General features: G+C 39.5%; 1 protein-coding gene across 1 annotated transcript in view; it reads right to left on the reverse strand.

The window, feature by feature from the left end:
• The window catches only part of LOC140458063 (fatty acyl-CoA reductase 1), a 199,017-nt gene that overhangs the window by 1,149 nt on the left and 181,792 nt on the right, over positions 1-16,076 (reverse strand). The window contains exons 9-11 of the mRNA XM_072552107.1: positions 6,860-7,031; positions 5,619-5,748; positions 1,425-1,552 (exon numbers count right to left, since the gene is read on the reverse strand). Coding sequence (XP_072408208.1) covers positions 1,425-1,552; positions 5,619-5,748; positions 6,860-7,031 — 430 coding nt within the window. The remainder of the gene's footprint in view (positions 1-1,424; positions 1,553-5,618; positions 5,749-6,859; positions 7,032-16,076) is intronic.

A 16,076-nucleotide genomic window follows, 5' to 3' on the forward strand; every position in this document is an offset into this window, starting at 1 on the left:
TGCACCATTTCCAACGTTTCTTCTTACAACAGTGAGTTATCTTTTCAAATAGGTCAGTCTCTGGAGATGCCTTTGCTGCGTGTAAAGCAAATTAGACTAATTTTGAAGTGCGCCTGAGGCATTACTTCTGAGAATTATTTCCTCATTTAGTGTACTTTTTTTTAAGCTTCATCTTTAAAATTTCATTGCGCCACTTTAAGTTGGCACATTGTACTTAATATAGCATTCCTGATCATTAAACCTTCTGCCCCAATGAGAAAGCAGCCTCCACTTCCCACTGGCATTCAGTCTCCACACCTAAACCATTAATTTGACTATGCTTTCTTTTCAGATACTGATCATAAGGTGTTCAAGAGTTGAATAGAGAGACATTTCTGCCATCTTTACTGCCAAATAGTGTTGCTGCCCTGGTGTTAGGAGAAACTATTTCATCAACATATACATAATATTATGAAATGGGGAGGGGAGCAGTTGAAAGTCATGGCCATGAGGGAAGCACGAACTTAGGCCTTCAAATTTTAAGACATTGAAGAGGCAGTTAAATCCAAAACGTGTAAAGATAGAAAGATTCTGGAATACTCCCAGTGCTGGAAACTAGTGAGTTTAAGAACAATGAGAGAAAATTGGCTGCAGAAATTGTGAAGACGGAACGGCTTCATTCCTGTGGCACTGGAACCAGTTCTAAGTCAGGAGGAACCTGTACAAGATGAACATTGTTGTATACTAAAGGGCTCACAGTGAGGTTAAATTATGCTGTTGGGGGTGAAATGGGACACCAAGCCAAAGGATGACTGAAGAGAAACATCACGTATAAATGACTGAGAAAGACAAATACAGCATTAGAGTTGCAATAAAAAAGCACAAGTGATATGAGAAACAATTTTTCATATATGGCACTGATCAAATAATCTATTCTGCATTGAAGTGAGGAGTGGTCACACATTCAGATTAATTTATATAAAACTGAGGAAAATAATGGAGCAATTATACCACTGGGTGCGTACTATAGGCCAAAGCAAGAAGGTGAAGCAGGCAAATTGCAGGGATATTCATGAATCATGGGGACTTTGTTTTTGTATGCGAGTTTGGTTTTGATATTACTGTAAGGAGTACAGGAGGAGACTTCCATCTGTGCTGTAACATTGTATTTGAAGAAGTTAACTATCACTGAATGTATAACCTTGGGGTGTCTTACCATCAACTGCTTGCATATCAAAATTATCTTTATATTCCTGTTATTCATTTTAATCACTTTCTTTGAGAAGAAAACTGAAGCTAACCCACTTTCTTTGGGTGTCTACATCAAAAATGAAATGCTAGTTAAGATGGTGAGGATGTGACCATACGTTATCAGTTTCCTGTTTGATCAAAACAAGTTTTGCAAAAACAAAAGATAAGCATCTCGTGAAGATGTTTGTACTCACTTCTTTAGATGCTGTCGTGCTGCTGGAAGTCCAGACATGTCTTCATTAAGTACATATTTCTTAGTTCCTATGCAGTAATTCTCAATGTATTCTGGCCAATGAAGCTGGCGAACATCAAAATTGAATCCCTGCAAACATACAATAAAAGTTGACCTTACTGCCCCAATTCAAAATTCCCTTTATTCACCTACTGCAGAAAGACTCAGGCTGGCAATTTCTTTCACGAACAACTTTGTTTAAAATCAAATTTTTGGATTACACTTTCATTTTATTTTGTTTGAACTTTTGCAAGCTGTGAGCACAAAAACTACAGAGTAGGATTACCATTTGCATAGAAATGTTTGCTTAATATGAAAAACACTGACAACTACAATTCTTTCTATGAATTCAGTGTTGCTGCTGTAAACTGGCTACATTCTTATGGCTTCTTACCCACAGTTTGCAGCAGTACTCAATCACAACATCTGATAGCTAGCATTACCAGTTTTCCAATGCATTAGAACCTCCTGGAATCCAGAGAGTTCTGGAATATTTCAACCAATGCTTCCACGAACTCCTCCTGCCACTTCCTGGTGACACGTCTTCCTTTATTCCCATTAGTTAGTCAAATACTTTGTCCCTTATCATAGAGATGATCACAAGGTATTTCCTACCATGAACACCTCACTTGTTATCTTTGGCATTTTCATTGTGTCTTCCACCATGAAGACCAATGCAAACTATTGGTTTAAGTGATGTGCTATTTCACTACTCCCTGTTATCAATTTCCCCAGTTTCTTCCTTTAAGGGTTCCACACTTACTTTAGCTATTCTCTTCTTGTATATCCGTAAACGCTCTTGCTGTTTGTTTTTATATTTCTTGTCAAAATTAGTTTCATAATCGATTTTCTCCCTCTCTATTAGCTTTTCAGTCACTTGGTTCCTATAAATTTCCAATCTTCCGGCCTACTGGTTTTTGCTGCTTTGTATGACTAAATTTTTGAGTGGTTATACTCTTTAACTGTCTTTCACCACTGCGGGTGGTTCATCCTTCTTATCAAGTCCTTTTTGACAAGAATAAATGTTACTGAGAATTCTGATATATCTACCTAAATGTCTGCAACTTATCTTTCCTTCAGCCCATCTTCCAGTCCTACCATTCTATCCAAAGGAAAACAGGGAGTGCTCCTGCTATTGCAGTCAGCATTCATCCTCAATTAATAACTGAATTATAAACCACCTGATCATTTATCTCAGTTGCTGTTGTGTCACCCCTTCCTGTTTACAAACTGGCTGCCGCACTTCCCAAGGAATTTCAAAAGTAATTCATTGATTGCAAAGCATTTTTGGATTTCATGAGAATGTGAATGAGTTCTTATTTCTAATGGACTTAATTGTGATTCCTGTCTTCATGTGACTGTTTGCAAAGTCCTGCTTTTTGCTGCACACTTCTAACTGTAAAATATTTGTTTTAAAGCCATTTTATTTATTCTCCTCCCCATATGCAAATATTGTATGCTGATAACCCTATTTAACCAGACTTCTCGGGTGTAACACTGAGACTTTTATACCTCAGTCTGTTGGTTTTAGTAGTCAATGTGCCTAAGAACTGGTTTGATGTCTTTCCATGTGTTTATGGTAAGAGAGAAGTGAAAATTGAATATTCAGACAGCTTAACCAAAAAAAGCATTTACATAAACTGTCTCCTGTTGAACATTAAATTAAAATGGTGAAATGATATTTAATAGATGTTTCTAACTGTATGATCATGTGACAACTCAGTTATGAAAGAAAAAGTTACTGGATTCCCTGACAAACATTTTTCAGAGCAGTGACATTTGCAGTTCATGGATAAGCCACTAGATGGAGGTTCTTGTAAAATTTAGTTTTACATTAGATTACATTCCCTTACAATGTGGAAACAGACCCTTTGGCCAAACAAGTCCACACCAACTCTCCGGAGAGTAACTCACCCAGACCCATTTCCCTCTGACTAATGCACCTAACACTATGGGCAATTTAGCATGGCCAATTCACCTGGCCTGCACGAGGAAACCCACACAGACACGGGGAGAATGTGCAAACTCCACACAGTTACCCGAAACAGGAATCAAACCCGAGACAGGAATCGAACCCGGGTCCCTGGTGCTGTGAGACAGCAGTGCTAACCACTGAGCCACCGTACTGCCCTTTCATTGATGAATCAATCCAAGGCAGTTTGTTTCAGTGTGTCCAATTTTTCTCTGTCTCATAGTTAAAGAGTCACACTTCACTATTTTAACTTTTTTCTACAGGCCTGCAAAACCTACTTGCAAGTTTTTCTATGTCAAAACATGTTATATAAGTAGAAGTAGTTATCTGGACAGCCCTGTCCCTTCCCAGTCCAATGCTGTGTTTTTGGGCAACTCCCAGCTGCACCCTATAGCAACACCATAGTTGTTCCCATTGTTCATGGGACATTAGTTGTGGTAGTTTTCACCTTTACATCTCCAGGTGTGAAACTATTCAAAAAAATATTAAAACTTATGTATGCTACCTTTTTAATAGCACTTTGATGAATTTTGAAACAAATTATTTAATCAATGAGTTATTGCTAATTTTTAAGGATACAATAGATATTTATTTGTTCAAATGATGGATAGTTGTGTACGTGTTTGATTGTTGGAAATAACTTTTTGCAGATTGTACTTCATGACATGTTGAATGGGTAGCCAGTTGTTCTACTATTGAAGATGATACAATTAAGATCTCTCCAAATATTATTTTGGGAGAAGATGAAGTTTAATTACAGCATTGTTCTCTCTAGAAGCTGCCATAATTTCTTCATCAAAGGAAAATATCATCTCAGACAGATCTTCAGTAATAGTGGGTTCCATATATTAAGGTATCCTTACATCACTGTACACCAACATTTTCTTCCTTGACATCATCGCTATTATTTACAACAGCTGCCTCAAAGCCGATTTATTTTAGCATGCCTTGCCAAAATATTCTGAATGAATCAATTTTTGAAAGTTTAATACTTTCGTCTAATTCAGATTTATAAAATCAGCCAATGGAAATAGAAATTTTTTTTGCAAAAGTTAGTGGAAAGTGTAATGAAATATCTTCCAGCATTCAAATGGTTAATGGCATTTCATGCTACGAACAAATGTTGTACTGATTTCCCTGCAAAGATGGCTCACTCAGCTGTTCCACCTTCCATTGCCTGTCATGTGCCTGAGAAATCCATTTTATCCAATGACAGCAGCAAATGAATAATTTACAACATACTGCTGTTGCTAAGGATGGCACTCCATGCAGCTTCACAGAACTGTGGATTCTAAACGCCTCCCTGCAAATACTCCACACTGCAAGTATGTATATATTAATCTCCAAGACAATGGATAAATTTGATACACTTGGTATTTAACCAAAAAAAGCACAATAAATGTATTCATTTCAATACTCCATTTGAATGTTTTAAAATCCCCACAATGCTTATTTTTATTTGATAATTATTAATAATTACAATTATAAAACTAGCCTTGGCATCTTAATTTAATGCTTTATTGCTGGCATACATTACTGCTGTTATTTGATGTTCTCAGCATTGTATCCGAGGTGCAGTGAGTTAGATATTATTATTTAGAGTGGTTACTTTCCTGGGATATTTTTGGGTTCAGATACGAGCATTTCCTGTCAGCATGATGGAGTAGAACACAATCTATGTGAGTGGGCCTGGTATGCCACTGTAGGCCACACTATGTAACTAGTGACCTTGTGCTTATATTTGTATAGTTACAGTGCTGAAGGTCTGGTTTGTGTATAAATGCATACTCTGCTATGAAAGTGCATAACTAAGGTAACATGAGTTTTGATTTTTTATGCAGTAGCTAACATCAGCTGGGGAGAACCACCAATAGTTACTAACACCATGCAGGTACAGTCAATAGAATGCCGTCGAGCCTTTCCCACCGCCATCTCTTGAATGTAATTTTCATATGAAGGCAACAGTTCCAAAAGCATCAGACTTATACATAAATTTAACATTAACATTAACATTAAACAAGGTGCCTACACTACTGATGAGGTCCTGTTAAAGTGAGTATGGAAGTTATGTCTTCAAGACAGATCAATTTACAGTAGTGGGCACCTTCCTACTTAGTCAGCTATTTGAGGGTTAGTCTGGGTGGCTGCTCACCCTCCTGCATGGTGGTTACTATTTGTGCTTACCCTCTTATCCTCGAGGCTGAGTTGACTCAGCAGCATGTTCATGTTCTCTGAGCTCCAGTCCCAGGACTTGCTGCTGAAGTACTCCAGCAGCATCATGGATTTATGAAGTCTGTTGAAAATCTTCATCATTCTGCAATTGCATGTACAATTATGTAGAGCTTCTGTTCAGTTACTCAATCCTTACATTGTAATCATTAGTTGCTTTGATGGAAATTAAAGTTCATGCGTTGCAATGAAGTTACATAATATTTTCTGTAAGGCAGGATTACATGAAAATTATTATTTTTGACTGATACTTAACTAACAGCGGAGATGTTGGGATGGAGAACTTTGTAGGGTTGAAAAAGCTGTATCTGCCTTTGTTGTTTCCAGTGCTTAGGGTGAAGCCAGGTGGCCCATCTGGCTTCATTTCTTTGTTCAGACTTTGTACCATCTTAATACAGTTGACTGCTTACTATATATTTCAGAGGGCAGTGAAGAGTCAACCACATTACTAATTGTGTGGAGTCAGATGACAGGTTCCCTTTTCTAAAGGACATCAGTGAATCAGATGGCTTTTTACAACAATAAATGGTTACATGGTTACAATGTCATCATTAGTCTAGCTGTTAATTCCTCTTTTTTTTAAAAAGGTTAATTTCAAATTTATCATTGTGGGACTCAAACTCGTCTCTCCAAAATATTAGCATGTGGCTGTGGATTACTAGTCTAGTGGCATTATCACTGCATCCCTAGTAAACTGTAAAATCTGACTTGGGTAAAATGTAGGTATTTTCTTTAGAAAGGAGGTTCTACACTCTCTTTCTTTTGTGCATACATGCATGACAGAAAGGGCAGAGATAGCTTGTACTTCATGATTATAAAACTCAATAAAATACATTAAGCTATCAGTTATTTAATGGAGTTGTTTTCCAAAGAATGTTGAGCACATGGCTTTTAACTATAAGACCTAATTATCAATGTTATCTTAACTGAGTATTTAAGTATTCTACTTATTAGTCACAACAGAAAGACAGCATAGGAGATCCACCAGTGTGAATATCCAAATATATACATATTTCAATTGATATGGTCCTGTAAAATTAGATTTCTGTTTAATGGAGAACAGGGAAAGTTGTGAAACAATGACGTTTCATTTTTGCCTTCCTCTGTAACATTAAATACCATTTTAAGCAATTTGCAAAATTTTTGTAATGAAAGATTCTTTTTAATTCAGGAATAGGTTTCAAGGGTTTACTTACCGTGGTTTCTGCCCTGTTAGCCTCAGATAAAGATCATAAACCAAAGCAGGAGCTTTGTGACTGACAGCAATCCAATACTGATTAATCAAGTAGTTTGATGTAATATTTGCGTTGGGCCTTCTAAAGGCCTGATCCAGGGGGTTCCTCTTAAATGTGGAAATGACATGGTACTCTAGGAAATGCAGGAAGAGAATCAATTAATTTTAGTATGATGGGCTATACATAATAATTTGTTGAGGAGGTTGAGGGCTTGCTTTCTACTCAGAACAAAGCAGGGTGGAAAATCAGGTCACAGGGATTTGTGTTTTTCCAGAGAACATGGTTTCGCACAAAAATGTTGTACAATATTTCACATAAACATACTCAAATGTACAACTAGTACAGCATATGGCATAAACTGAGACAAACTAAAGATAGATTCTGCAGATAATTTCATAACCTCATAATGTTTGAAATAAAAATAATTAAATACACTAAACCTACTCACTATCATAACTCCTTTGACGCATCATGATCTCTGAGATGGATAACTCTGTTTGGCTAAGTCTTTAAAAATCAAATATTTAAAGCAAATAGTTGGAAAATTATCCTTTAACCAAATGTTATTTAAAATAGTTCCAATTCTTAAAAAAAATCGTTGATCATTTTGTCGTCTTACAAATAAAATGTTAAGCATGCCCATTAGGAAGACTAACCAACTTTCCATCATTTAATTGAAATAAGTCGCAGATTATTTTGATTACAAAGAAACCTCTCCATCCATTTTAATTTATGTATTGTGTTCAGGTAAGTATAATCCTTGAAGTTTCCTAATTAAGAAAAAAGTTGTATAGTCCATGGTTACGTTTATCTTCTGCCTAATGGAATGGTTAAAAATATTCATGGCAGGTTAAACAAATTTGGTAGTTAGATGTTTCAACAAATCAATAAATAATGCACTGTAGTGTGGGTTTGATTAATCACATAGTAGATTTACCAGTAAATTTGAAGTTCATGAAATAAAATGGGCATTGGCACCAAGGCTTATATTGCCTGAGTAACAGAAAACAATGTCATGTGAATTATTGTTTTCTTGTATTGGAGGAAGATGTATAGCATGGTTCTCCAAGGGGTGGATTCTAAGACCACTGATTACCTTGATATTCATTCATGACTTAGGCTTAGGCAAATGACATAAAACTTGGAAGTATTCTGAACTTTAAGGAGGATGTGACAGACTTTAACATGACCTAGTTGTTTCAGAAAAAGGTTTAGAAGTATACATTACAAAAGTAAGGAAGCTATGATTACTCTTCATGGAGCACTGTTTTGCCCTCAACCGGAGTACTATGTTCAATTCAGGGTACCCCACTTCAGGAAGGTTGAGAATGTGAGTGCAGGGAAAGGTTTACAAGAATGGTTTCAGATGAGGAACTTAAGTAATGTGAATAGGTTGGTGAAGCTGGGTTATTTATCTTCTGGAACAGAATATTGGGAGGGGATTTAAGAGGTGTTCAAAATCATGAGTTTGAACAGAACAAATAAAGTGAAACTATACCCATTGGCAGAAAGGTTGAAACAGCAGGATGCCAAATTAAGATGATTAGCAAAGTGGCACAGGGAAAAATACTTTTCAATTAGTCACATCATTCCTGAATCAAGATCAAAAGCTCATCAGAAGACATAAATGAGCCAAGGCACTTGAAACTATATGATCTGTGAACATTTCTTTGCTGATACTGTTAAGAGATTTCCAGTTGATTTGATGTCGAGGTTCCAAACTTGGAAAAGCAGAGGAATTTGGAGAGGATTTAAAGATTGAAAATACAACTGGTAAGTGATGATGAGCATGAAATGGGATTGCAGGTCAGAGTTGCAAGGATGGTGAAGACTATGCAAAAAAGGGAACAGCATGGACTGGTTTTAACTAACAATTAAAAGCGGTTGACAGAAAATGCTGGATGAGCGTGTAAAGTAGATACTCAAAGTAGCACTACTAACCTGTGTGGTAGTTGCCTAGCTCCTTCTAACCCATGATCACCATCAAAATTGTGCAGGACAATGATCAAATAGAAGAATTTTAGAAGTTAGGAATAAACTTAACAACTGTCATTATGTAGGCTGACATGTCTCTGAGGTAATGTGCAAGATTCCCCCAAAATGTCTATCTACATTATTACAACTAATACATTCCCAACAGATCTGCAACTAATTTCTTATCCTTCAGTGCATCTGTGCTACTTGAAGAAAAATAGGAAAATATAAAGAGCCAAATGATCCAAAAATATAGCATAGTGCAAAGCATTTTTAAAAATGCCATGCAGGAGACATAATTTTCTGAACAGATGTCGTAGGTAATGTTTGGTCATAGTTAAACAAGATGCTAATAGCTAAAAATTAGGAAATTAAAGTAAATAATTCTGCTGGATTGACCATAATTGATAAAATGCAGTACATTTTTGCATATATGGGAGCATAAGTAGAAAATGGCAATCAACACAAATAGATTCTTTCTGTCCAAGAAACTAATTTGTAAGAGAGTGGCTCTGAGATAAGCACTGTGTATGCAATAATACCTTTTGATACATTTAACACATTGAGCCAACACAGCAAAGTGAATAATAATTACTCGATTGTGTTATGAATGTGACTTGCAATAGTGTGTATGCATACTTAACAGTTTATTCAGCTAACACACTGCTTCTGGTTCTTCGAAAACGGGTGACAAGACAGAAAAGACATATTTAAGCAGTATTTTCTAAAGCTATATTATTACCAGAAACAACTAGGTTGAAAAGGGAAGTGTTAAACAGGCTGTTCCAGGCATCTGTGCCTAGGACCCTTCTGTTTCTTATACACATAAAATAATTTGTATTGTAAGTTCCAATTCAAAGTAGTTAAACTGAAAAATTGCACTCGGCTGTGGAGGAATACGTATTCTGTGAAGAGAACATGGACTAGTAAATGGGAATAAAATGCAATATTAGCACATGTAGTATACTCCTCGCTGGAAACAGGAAATACTCTGTATCCTCCAAGCTTGCCATTTTGACAATGGGCGAGCTAAAACAGTTTTGATAGTTATTTTGTCATTCACAATGTTCTAAAAGCAAGAAATGAGAGTAAACCCAGCAAACAGGAGCCTTGGACTAGGATTTGACTGGCCCCTGGGTGGTGGGCTACAAGCCAAGGTGGGGGTGGGTGATGTTCAAATGCCAGGGAGCGATATCAGGTCACCTCACCAATGCTGTCCCACTACTGAGCTATTTCCTCAGCAGCAGGAAATGGAGCCACTCCACTGGATTGCAGCCAATTTACAGAATGTTCTGCCTTACTGTCAGTTTGTCAGTGGAGGAGCAGAACCTCTGTCACAAAGGAAAGCCACCATGTCCATGGAGAAGTGGGTATTGGTGCCCTAATTTCAGGAGGCTCCAGAACGCAGGAAGGAGTCCATTCTACCTCTCCCACCTCCCCTCCCAATCTCCAAACCCCCTCCACAAAGACAGCAATGTTGCCACTGGAGGATTTACCCTTTTGATGACTGTGGCCTGCCCTGTTTGGTCCTGGCACACACACAACCCCCGAACCCTCGAATACAAGGCACTCTCTTGCTCTCCTTGCTGCCTCAGCAACATCTAGCTCTCTCAATAGCGCAGCCAAGGCTGCAGAGCTAATAGCCCTCTGAATGAGCAGCCTGCCTACTGTCTTTAATTCAATGGCAGGCCTAATAGTAGCTTCTTAACTGACTGCTACTGAGAAGGTGAAATTAAGGTCTCACTGCTATCATACACCCTGGACCCACATTTGGATTAATCTTGTGCCAGGAAGTTTCCAGTTGAGAGTGTGGGGTGCTGGAAAAGCACAGCAGGTCAGGCAACATCCAAGGAGGCTCCTGCTCCTCGGATGCTGCCTGACCTGTTGTGCTTTTCCAGCACCCCACACTCAATTCTGATCTTCAGCATTTGCAGTCCTTACTTTCTCCCAGAAAGATTCCAGTCCGGTTAAGCTGCATATAGGTTCACTTCTGATCTCCAGATGTCCCCGTATGGGGTCAAGAAGAACTTCACCAAGCCTCTTCAGACATCACCTTTCAAATTCCAACCACATCTAGAAGGTCAAGTGGAGCAGATACACAGGAATCTGCCATTCTTAGAGTTCCTCTCCAAACCACTCAGTGTCGCGACTTGGAAATATATTGCCGTTCCTTCAGTGTTACTGAGTCAAACTGCTGGAACTCACTCCCTAACAACATTGTGTGTCTATCTACAGCAGATGGACAGCAGCAGTTCAAGAAAGAAGTCACCACTTCTCAAGGGCAACTAGGGATGGGCAATGAATGCTGGCCAGCCAGTAATCGATACACCTTGTGAGTGAACGTAAAAACAAATTTTATTAAAAACCTTCAATACCTGCATTCAGGCTTGTGAACAGAAAGAGAGCTATGAGAACTGAAATACAATGCAAAAGAAAGCAGCAAGGGTTATCTCACAGAGGATGAACTATGTGAAGCTAATATATAAGCTTGAACTTTTCTTTCTCACTTTAAAAGGAAACCCTTTTAGTGCTAAAGAAATTTGTAAAGGTCTACAATATATAAAGCAATGCAGGAAATAGAATGGAAAGAAAAAGATGGAGTTCACAGACTCAGAGTAATGAAGGGCAAATGCTGAGAAGATACAAGGAAGCCAAACATCTGAACTCGGTTACTGAAAAACGTAGAGTTGAATTTCACAAGGAAGATGTTCTGCTTGCCACTTACCCCCCCACCCCATTCAGAAGTCTGTCAATAGCCTGACCTATACAGTGCCCAGCCTGTGACAATGGTACACTGCAGAGTAAATAAGCAGAGATTGGGAGCTCTGCCCCTTTATGGCTGCCCTCCATCGCTGCCAGCCAATCTAATTGGCTGATAGCTCCAAGAGGATTGGAACTCAGTGATGGACACTGCTAGTTCTGCAAGCAGGCACACCGAGAATTCTAATGAACCAAAGAGGGTGGTCATGGGTTTCTCGGGCAGGGAGGGATCAAGGCATCTTTGGGAGCATAGTGAAGGATTTGATGTTATTGGAGAGTAATCAGGAAGGAGCAAAGGCAGTGTAACATCTTAGAGGAGTGTGAGGTTCAATGTTCACAGAACACCCATCAAATGTTGTTATCCCCAAAGTCACTTTAAAAACCAGCTTTTTCACCCTTGCCTGTCTGTCCACACCATCCATTTTATGATGTGGGCAGCACAATCTTTGGGTCAATTCCCTTGGTAACAAGTTCATAGTCATAGAGATGTACAGCACAGAAACTGACCCTTCGGTCCAACTTGTCCATGCCAACCACGTATCCCAATCCAATCTAGTCCCACCTGCCAGCACCCGGCCCATATCCCTCCAAACCCTTCCTATTCATATACCCATCCAGATGCCTTTTAAATGTTGCAATTGTACTAGTGTCCACCACTTCCTCTGGCAGCTCACCCCATTTATGTACCACCCTATACGTGAAAAAGTCGCCCCTTAGGTCTCTTTTATATCTTTCCCCTCTCACCCTAAACTTATGCCCTCTAGTTCTGGACTCCCCCACCCCATGCCCCTCATAATTTTGTAAACTTCTATAAGGTCACCTCTCAACCTCTGACGCTCCAGGGAAAACAGCCCCAGCCTCTTCAGCCTCTCCCTATAGCTCAAATCCTCCAACCCTGGCAACATCCTTGTAAATCTTTTCTGAACCTTTTCAAGTTTCACAACATCTTTCTGATAGGAAGGAGACCAGAATTGCACGCAATATTCTGACAGTGGTCTAACCAATGTCCTGCCACATCATGACCTCCCAACTCCTGTACTCAATACTCTGACTGATAAAGGTCTGACCAATCAATTGCCCATTAAGTTTTTCTTTCAAAATGATGGGTGAGGGAGGCTCCTACCTACTGTATTCTGGCTACCAGCTCAGCATGGGCAGCAAGTCCACTGGTCACATTTTACACGATCCCTTCAAAGACACACCCACCAGGGGACCATAAATCAAACCCATAGCTCAGACAAGGGCACGAACATATTAGAATCAACAGGATGCAGTATAGGGACGATAATAAGATTGAAAGCAAATGGTTGAGAGGAAATTTATCCAAAACCACCTCATGATCTTTAATGTTAAACTACTTGCTGAACATTTGATGAGTTATTCCCTGAAATACACAAAATACTAACAGAGAAAACAGTTTCTGAAGTGAATTTATATGTTAAGAATGATTTTATTTTTTTTCTTCAAATGGAGTCATACAGAACAGAAACAGACCTTTCAGTCCTACCAGCCCAGCCCAACCCAAACTAAACTAGTTCCACCTGCCTGCATTTGGCCCACACCCTTCCAAACCTTTCTTATGCATGCACTTATCCAAATGTCTTTTAAACATTGTAACTGTATTCGCATCTACTACTTCCTCCGGAAGTCCATTCCACACACAAACCAGTCTGTGCAACAAAAAAAGTTGGCCCTTTTTTTTGATATTTCTCCTCTCACCTTAAAAACATACCCCCTAGGGAAAAGACACCTGATGACTGGAGTAAATGATCTGAGATGACAAAACATGCTGTGATGGAATTTGTAAAGCTGTCAGTCCAGATCTTCCTTGTGGTAAAAACAATGACTGCAGATGCTGGAAACCAGATTCTGGATTAGTGGTGCTGGAAAAGCACAGCAGGTCAGGCAGCATTCGAGGAGCAGGAAAAATCGACGTTTTGGGCAAAAGCCCTTCATCAGGAATGCTCCTTGGATGCTGCCTGACCTCCTGTGCTTTTCCAGCACCACTCTAATCTTGACTCTAATCTCCAGCATCTGCAGTACCCACTTCTGCTATGTGTAGCAAGGCAGGGTGTGAAGCAGACTGGAATTACAAGTGTGAGGCAGAATGGGGTCAATCTAAAGCAGATTAAGTTCACTAAAATGAGGAAGAAAAAGAAAATCAAAAAGTGACATCACGGGAAGACCTTGTGTTGACTGACGAGTAGGTATTGCAGCTTTTGTTCACCTTTCTCCATGATTTGGAGATGCCGGTGTTGGACTGGGGTGTACAAAGTTAAAAATCACACACCAGGTTATAGTCCAACAGGTTTATTTGGACATACTTGCTTTCAGAGTGCTGCTCCTTCATCAGGTAGTTGTGGAGCAGGATCATAAGACACAGAATTTATAGCAAGATTACAGTGTCATGCAACTGAAGGTTCTGGGATTTACATATTAATGAATCAAAACCCGCAACCCATTCTAAAAGATGAAAAACTTAACAGCAATCCTGGTTTGTTCAATATATCATTTCAGTTGCATGACGCTGTAACCTTTTGCTATAAATTCTATGTCCTATGATCCTGCTCCACAGCTACCTGATGAAGAAGCAGTGCTCTGGAGGCTAGCACTTCCAAATAAACCTGTTGGACTACAATCTTGAGTTGTGTGATTTTTAACTTTGTTCACCTTTCTCCAGTTAACTTAAATGCAGCCAAAAGCACTGGCTTATTGCCCTACAAAAGAATTAGTCCCAGCCCTTTTTAGGTTTAACCTGTTTAGTCTGTAGAAGACTTGTATCCTCTGGTAATGTCAATGCCCCACGATTATAAAACCTTTCTTTGCACCATCTTCCCAGTCATGCATTTAAATATTTATTTCTAGGCACATGTTATTGGGAATAATCTGCAGATTATTATTTTAGAGATCTTGGTTGCCAATTTCCTCCTAACTCCCTAAGTTCTGACTATGACACTACTTCCCATTTTTTTACCTATGTTCTTGATATTAATGTGAACCATGCCTACTGGCTGTTCATCCTCCCCTCTGAAGCCATTCACTGAAACCCCTCATCCTGGAACCAGGAAAATAACGTGCCATCCTGGATTCAGGTCTGCAATCAGAGGAATGTCTGCCTTCTCTCTACTGAGTCTCTTATCCAGATGCTTAGGAATTGACCGACAGGTTTAGACAGTACATTTGGATAGGCTCAGGCTTGGAGGGCCGAAGAGCCTGTTCCTGGGCTGTAAATTTTCTTTGTATCATTATTACTCTTCCAGTCTTTCATTGCAGGGAGGTGACTCCCAGACCGGAGGCCATCACAAGAAGAAGCCCTTAGCAGCCTGGAGGTGAGGCCTCTTGGTTTGAAGCTCATTGCAGTCTAGAGGCTTGGCCTGGAGCGGTCTGGACGCTTGGCCCGGTGCGGTCTGGAGGCTTGGCCCGGTATGGTCTGGAGACTAGGTGCCAGCACAAACTGGGGAGGAAGGACTGTAAATTGAGTACTGTCCTTTTCATTTTTCTTTTTATTCTTATGTTGGACTTTTCTTTTCTATTTTATATCAAATACTTAAGTATTTGTACCTAGGCATCTTGTACCTACGATGGCACCGTAAGTGGTGACATTGCAAACTTTTCACTGCACTCATTCACTTGACAATAAAGCAAATCCAATTCAATACTTCATGCGCCCCTGTAACAACTAAGCTAGAAGTGGTGCCATGGACTTGGCTCAAGATATATCCCTGAGAGAGACCATCACTTATATTGTATTCAGACTGAATGCTGGCTGGAGAATGAGATGCACTGAGTGGACCTCTGCACTTATTTTCTTTTCCTGACTGCCTGGTAATCACCCGATCCCTCTTTCGCAGCAAACTCTTTGGCTGTGAGGTGACCACACGCTACACTGCAGTGACCAAACTGACACACTGCAGTGCTGCTCAAGCTAAATGCCCAGAGCTCAAGCTGCTACAGTTGACAATAACTCCTGCACAAATGATCCAGGATACAGGAAAAGACCTGGAGCTCCCACATGAAAGAAAGGGGCATTTAAGGAATCATTAGACAATAATAGTTACGACTTAAGTCAAGACTCAACAGTTGTTTACTTTTCTTCTGTCAGTCCATGGAGATAAATTGTCCTGTCATCTGCTGCACCCGTTTTTGGTAGATGTCATGGGTTTGGAAGGAGCCTTGGTGCATTGCTGCAGTGTATGCTATAGATGTTAGATACTGCTAGCATTGTGAATTGGTGGTGAAGGGACTGAATGCTGAACATTGCAGATGAGGTGGCAAACAAGTAGGTACTTTGCCCTGGAGAGTATCAAGTATTGAGTATCATTAGAGCTACATTCATCCAGGCAAAAGGGGAGTATTCCATCACACAACTGACTTTTGCCTTGTAGACAGGTGAATAGGCTTTGGAGAGACATGAATTGTTGCAGTGCATTACGTAGTAGAATAC

Source organism: Chiloscyllium punctatum, chromosome 32 (assembly GCF_047496795.1).
Source record: "Chiloscyllium punctatum isolate Juve2018m chromosome 32, sChiPun1.3, whole genome shotgun sequence".
NCBI classification, from domain to species: domain Eukaryota; kingdom Metazoa; phylum Chordata; class Chondrichthyes; order Orectolobiformes; family Hemiscylliidae; genus Chiloscyllium; species Chiloscyllium punctatum.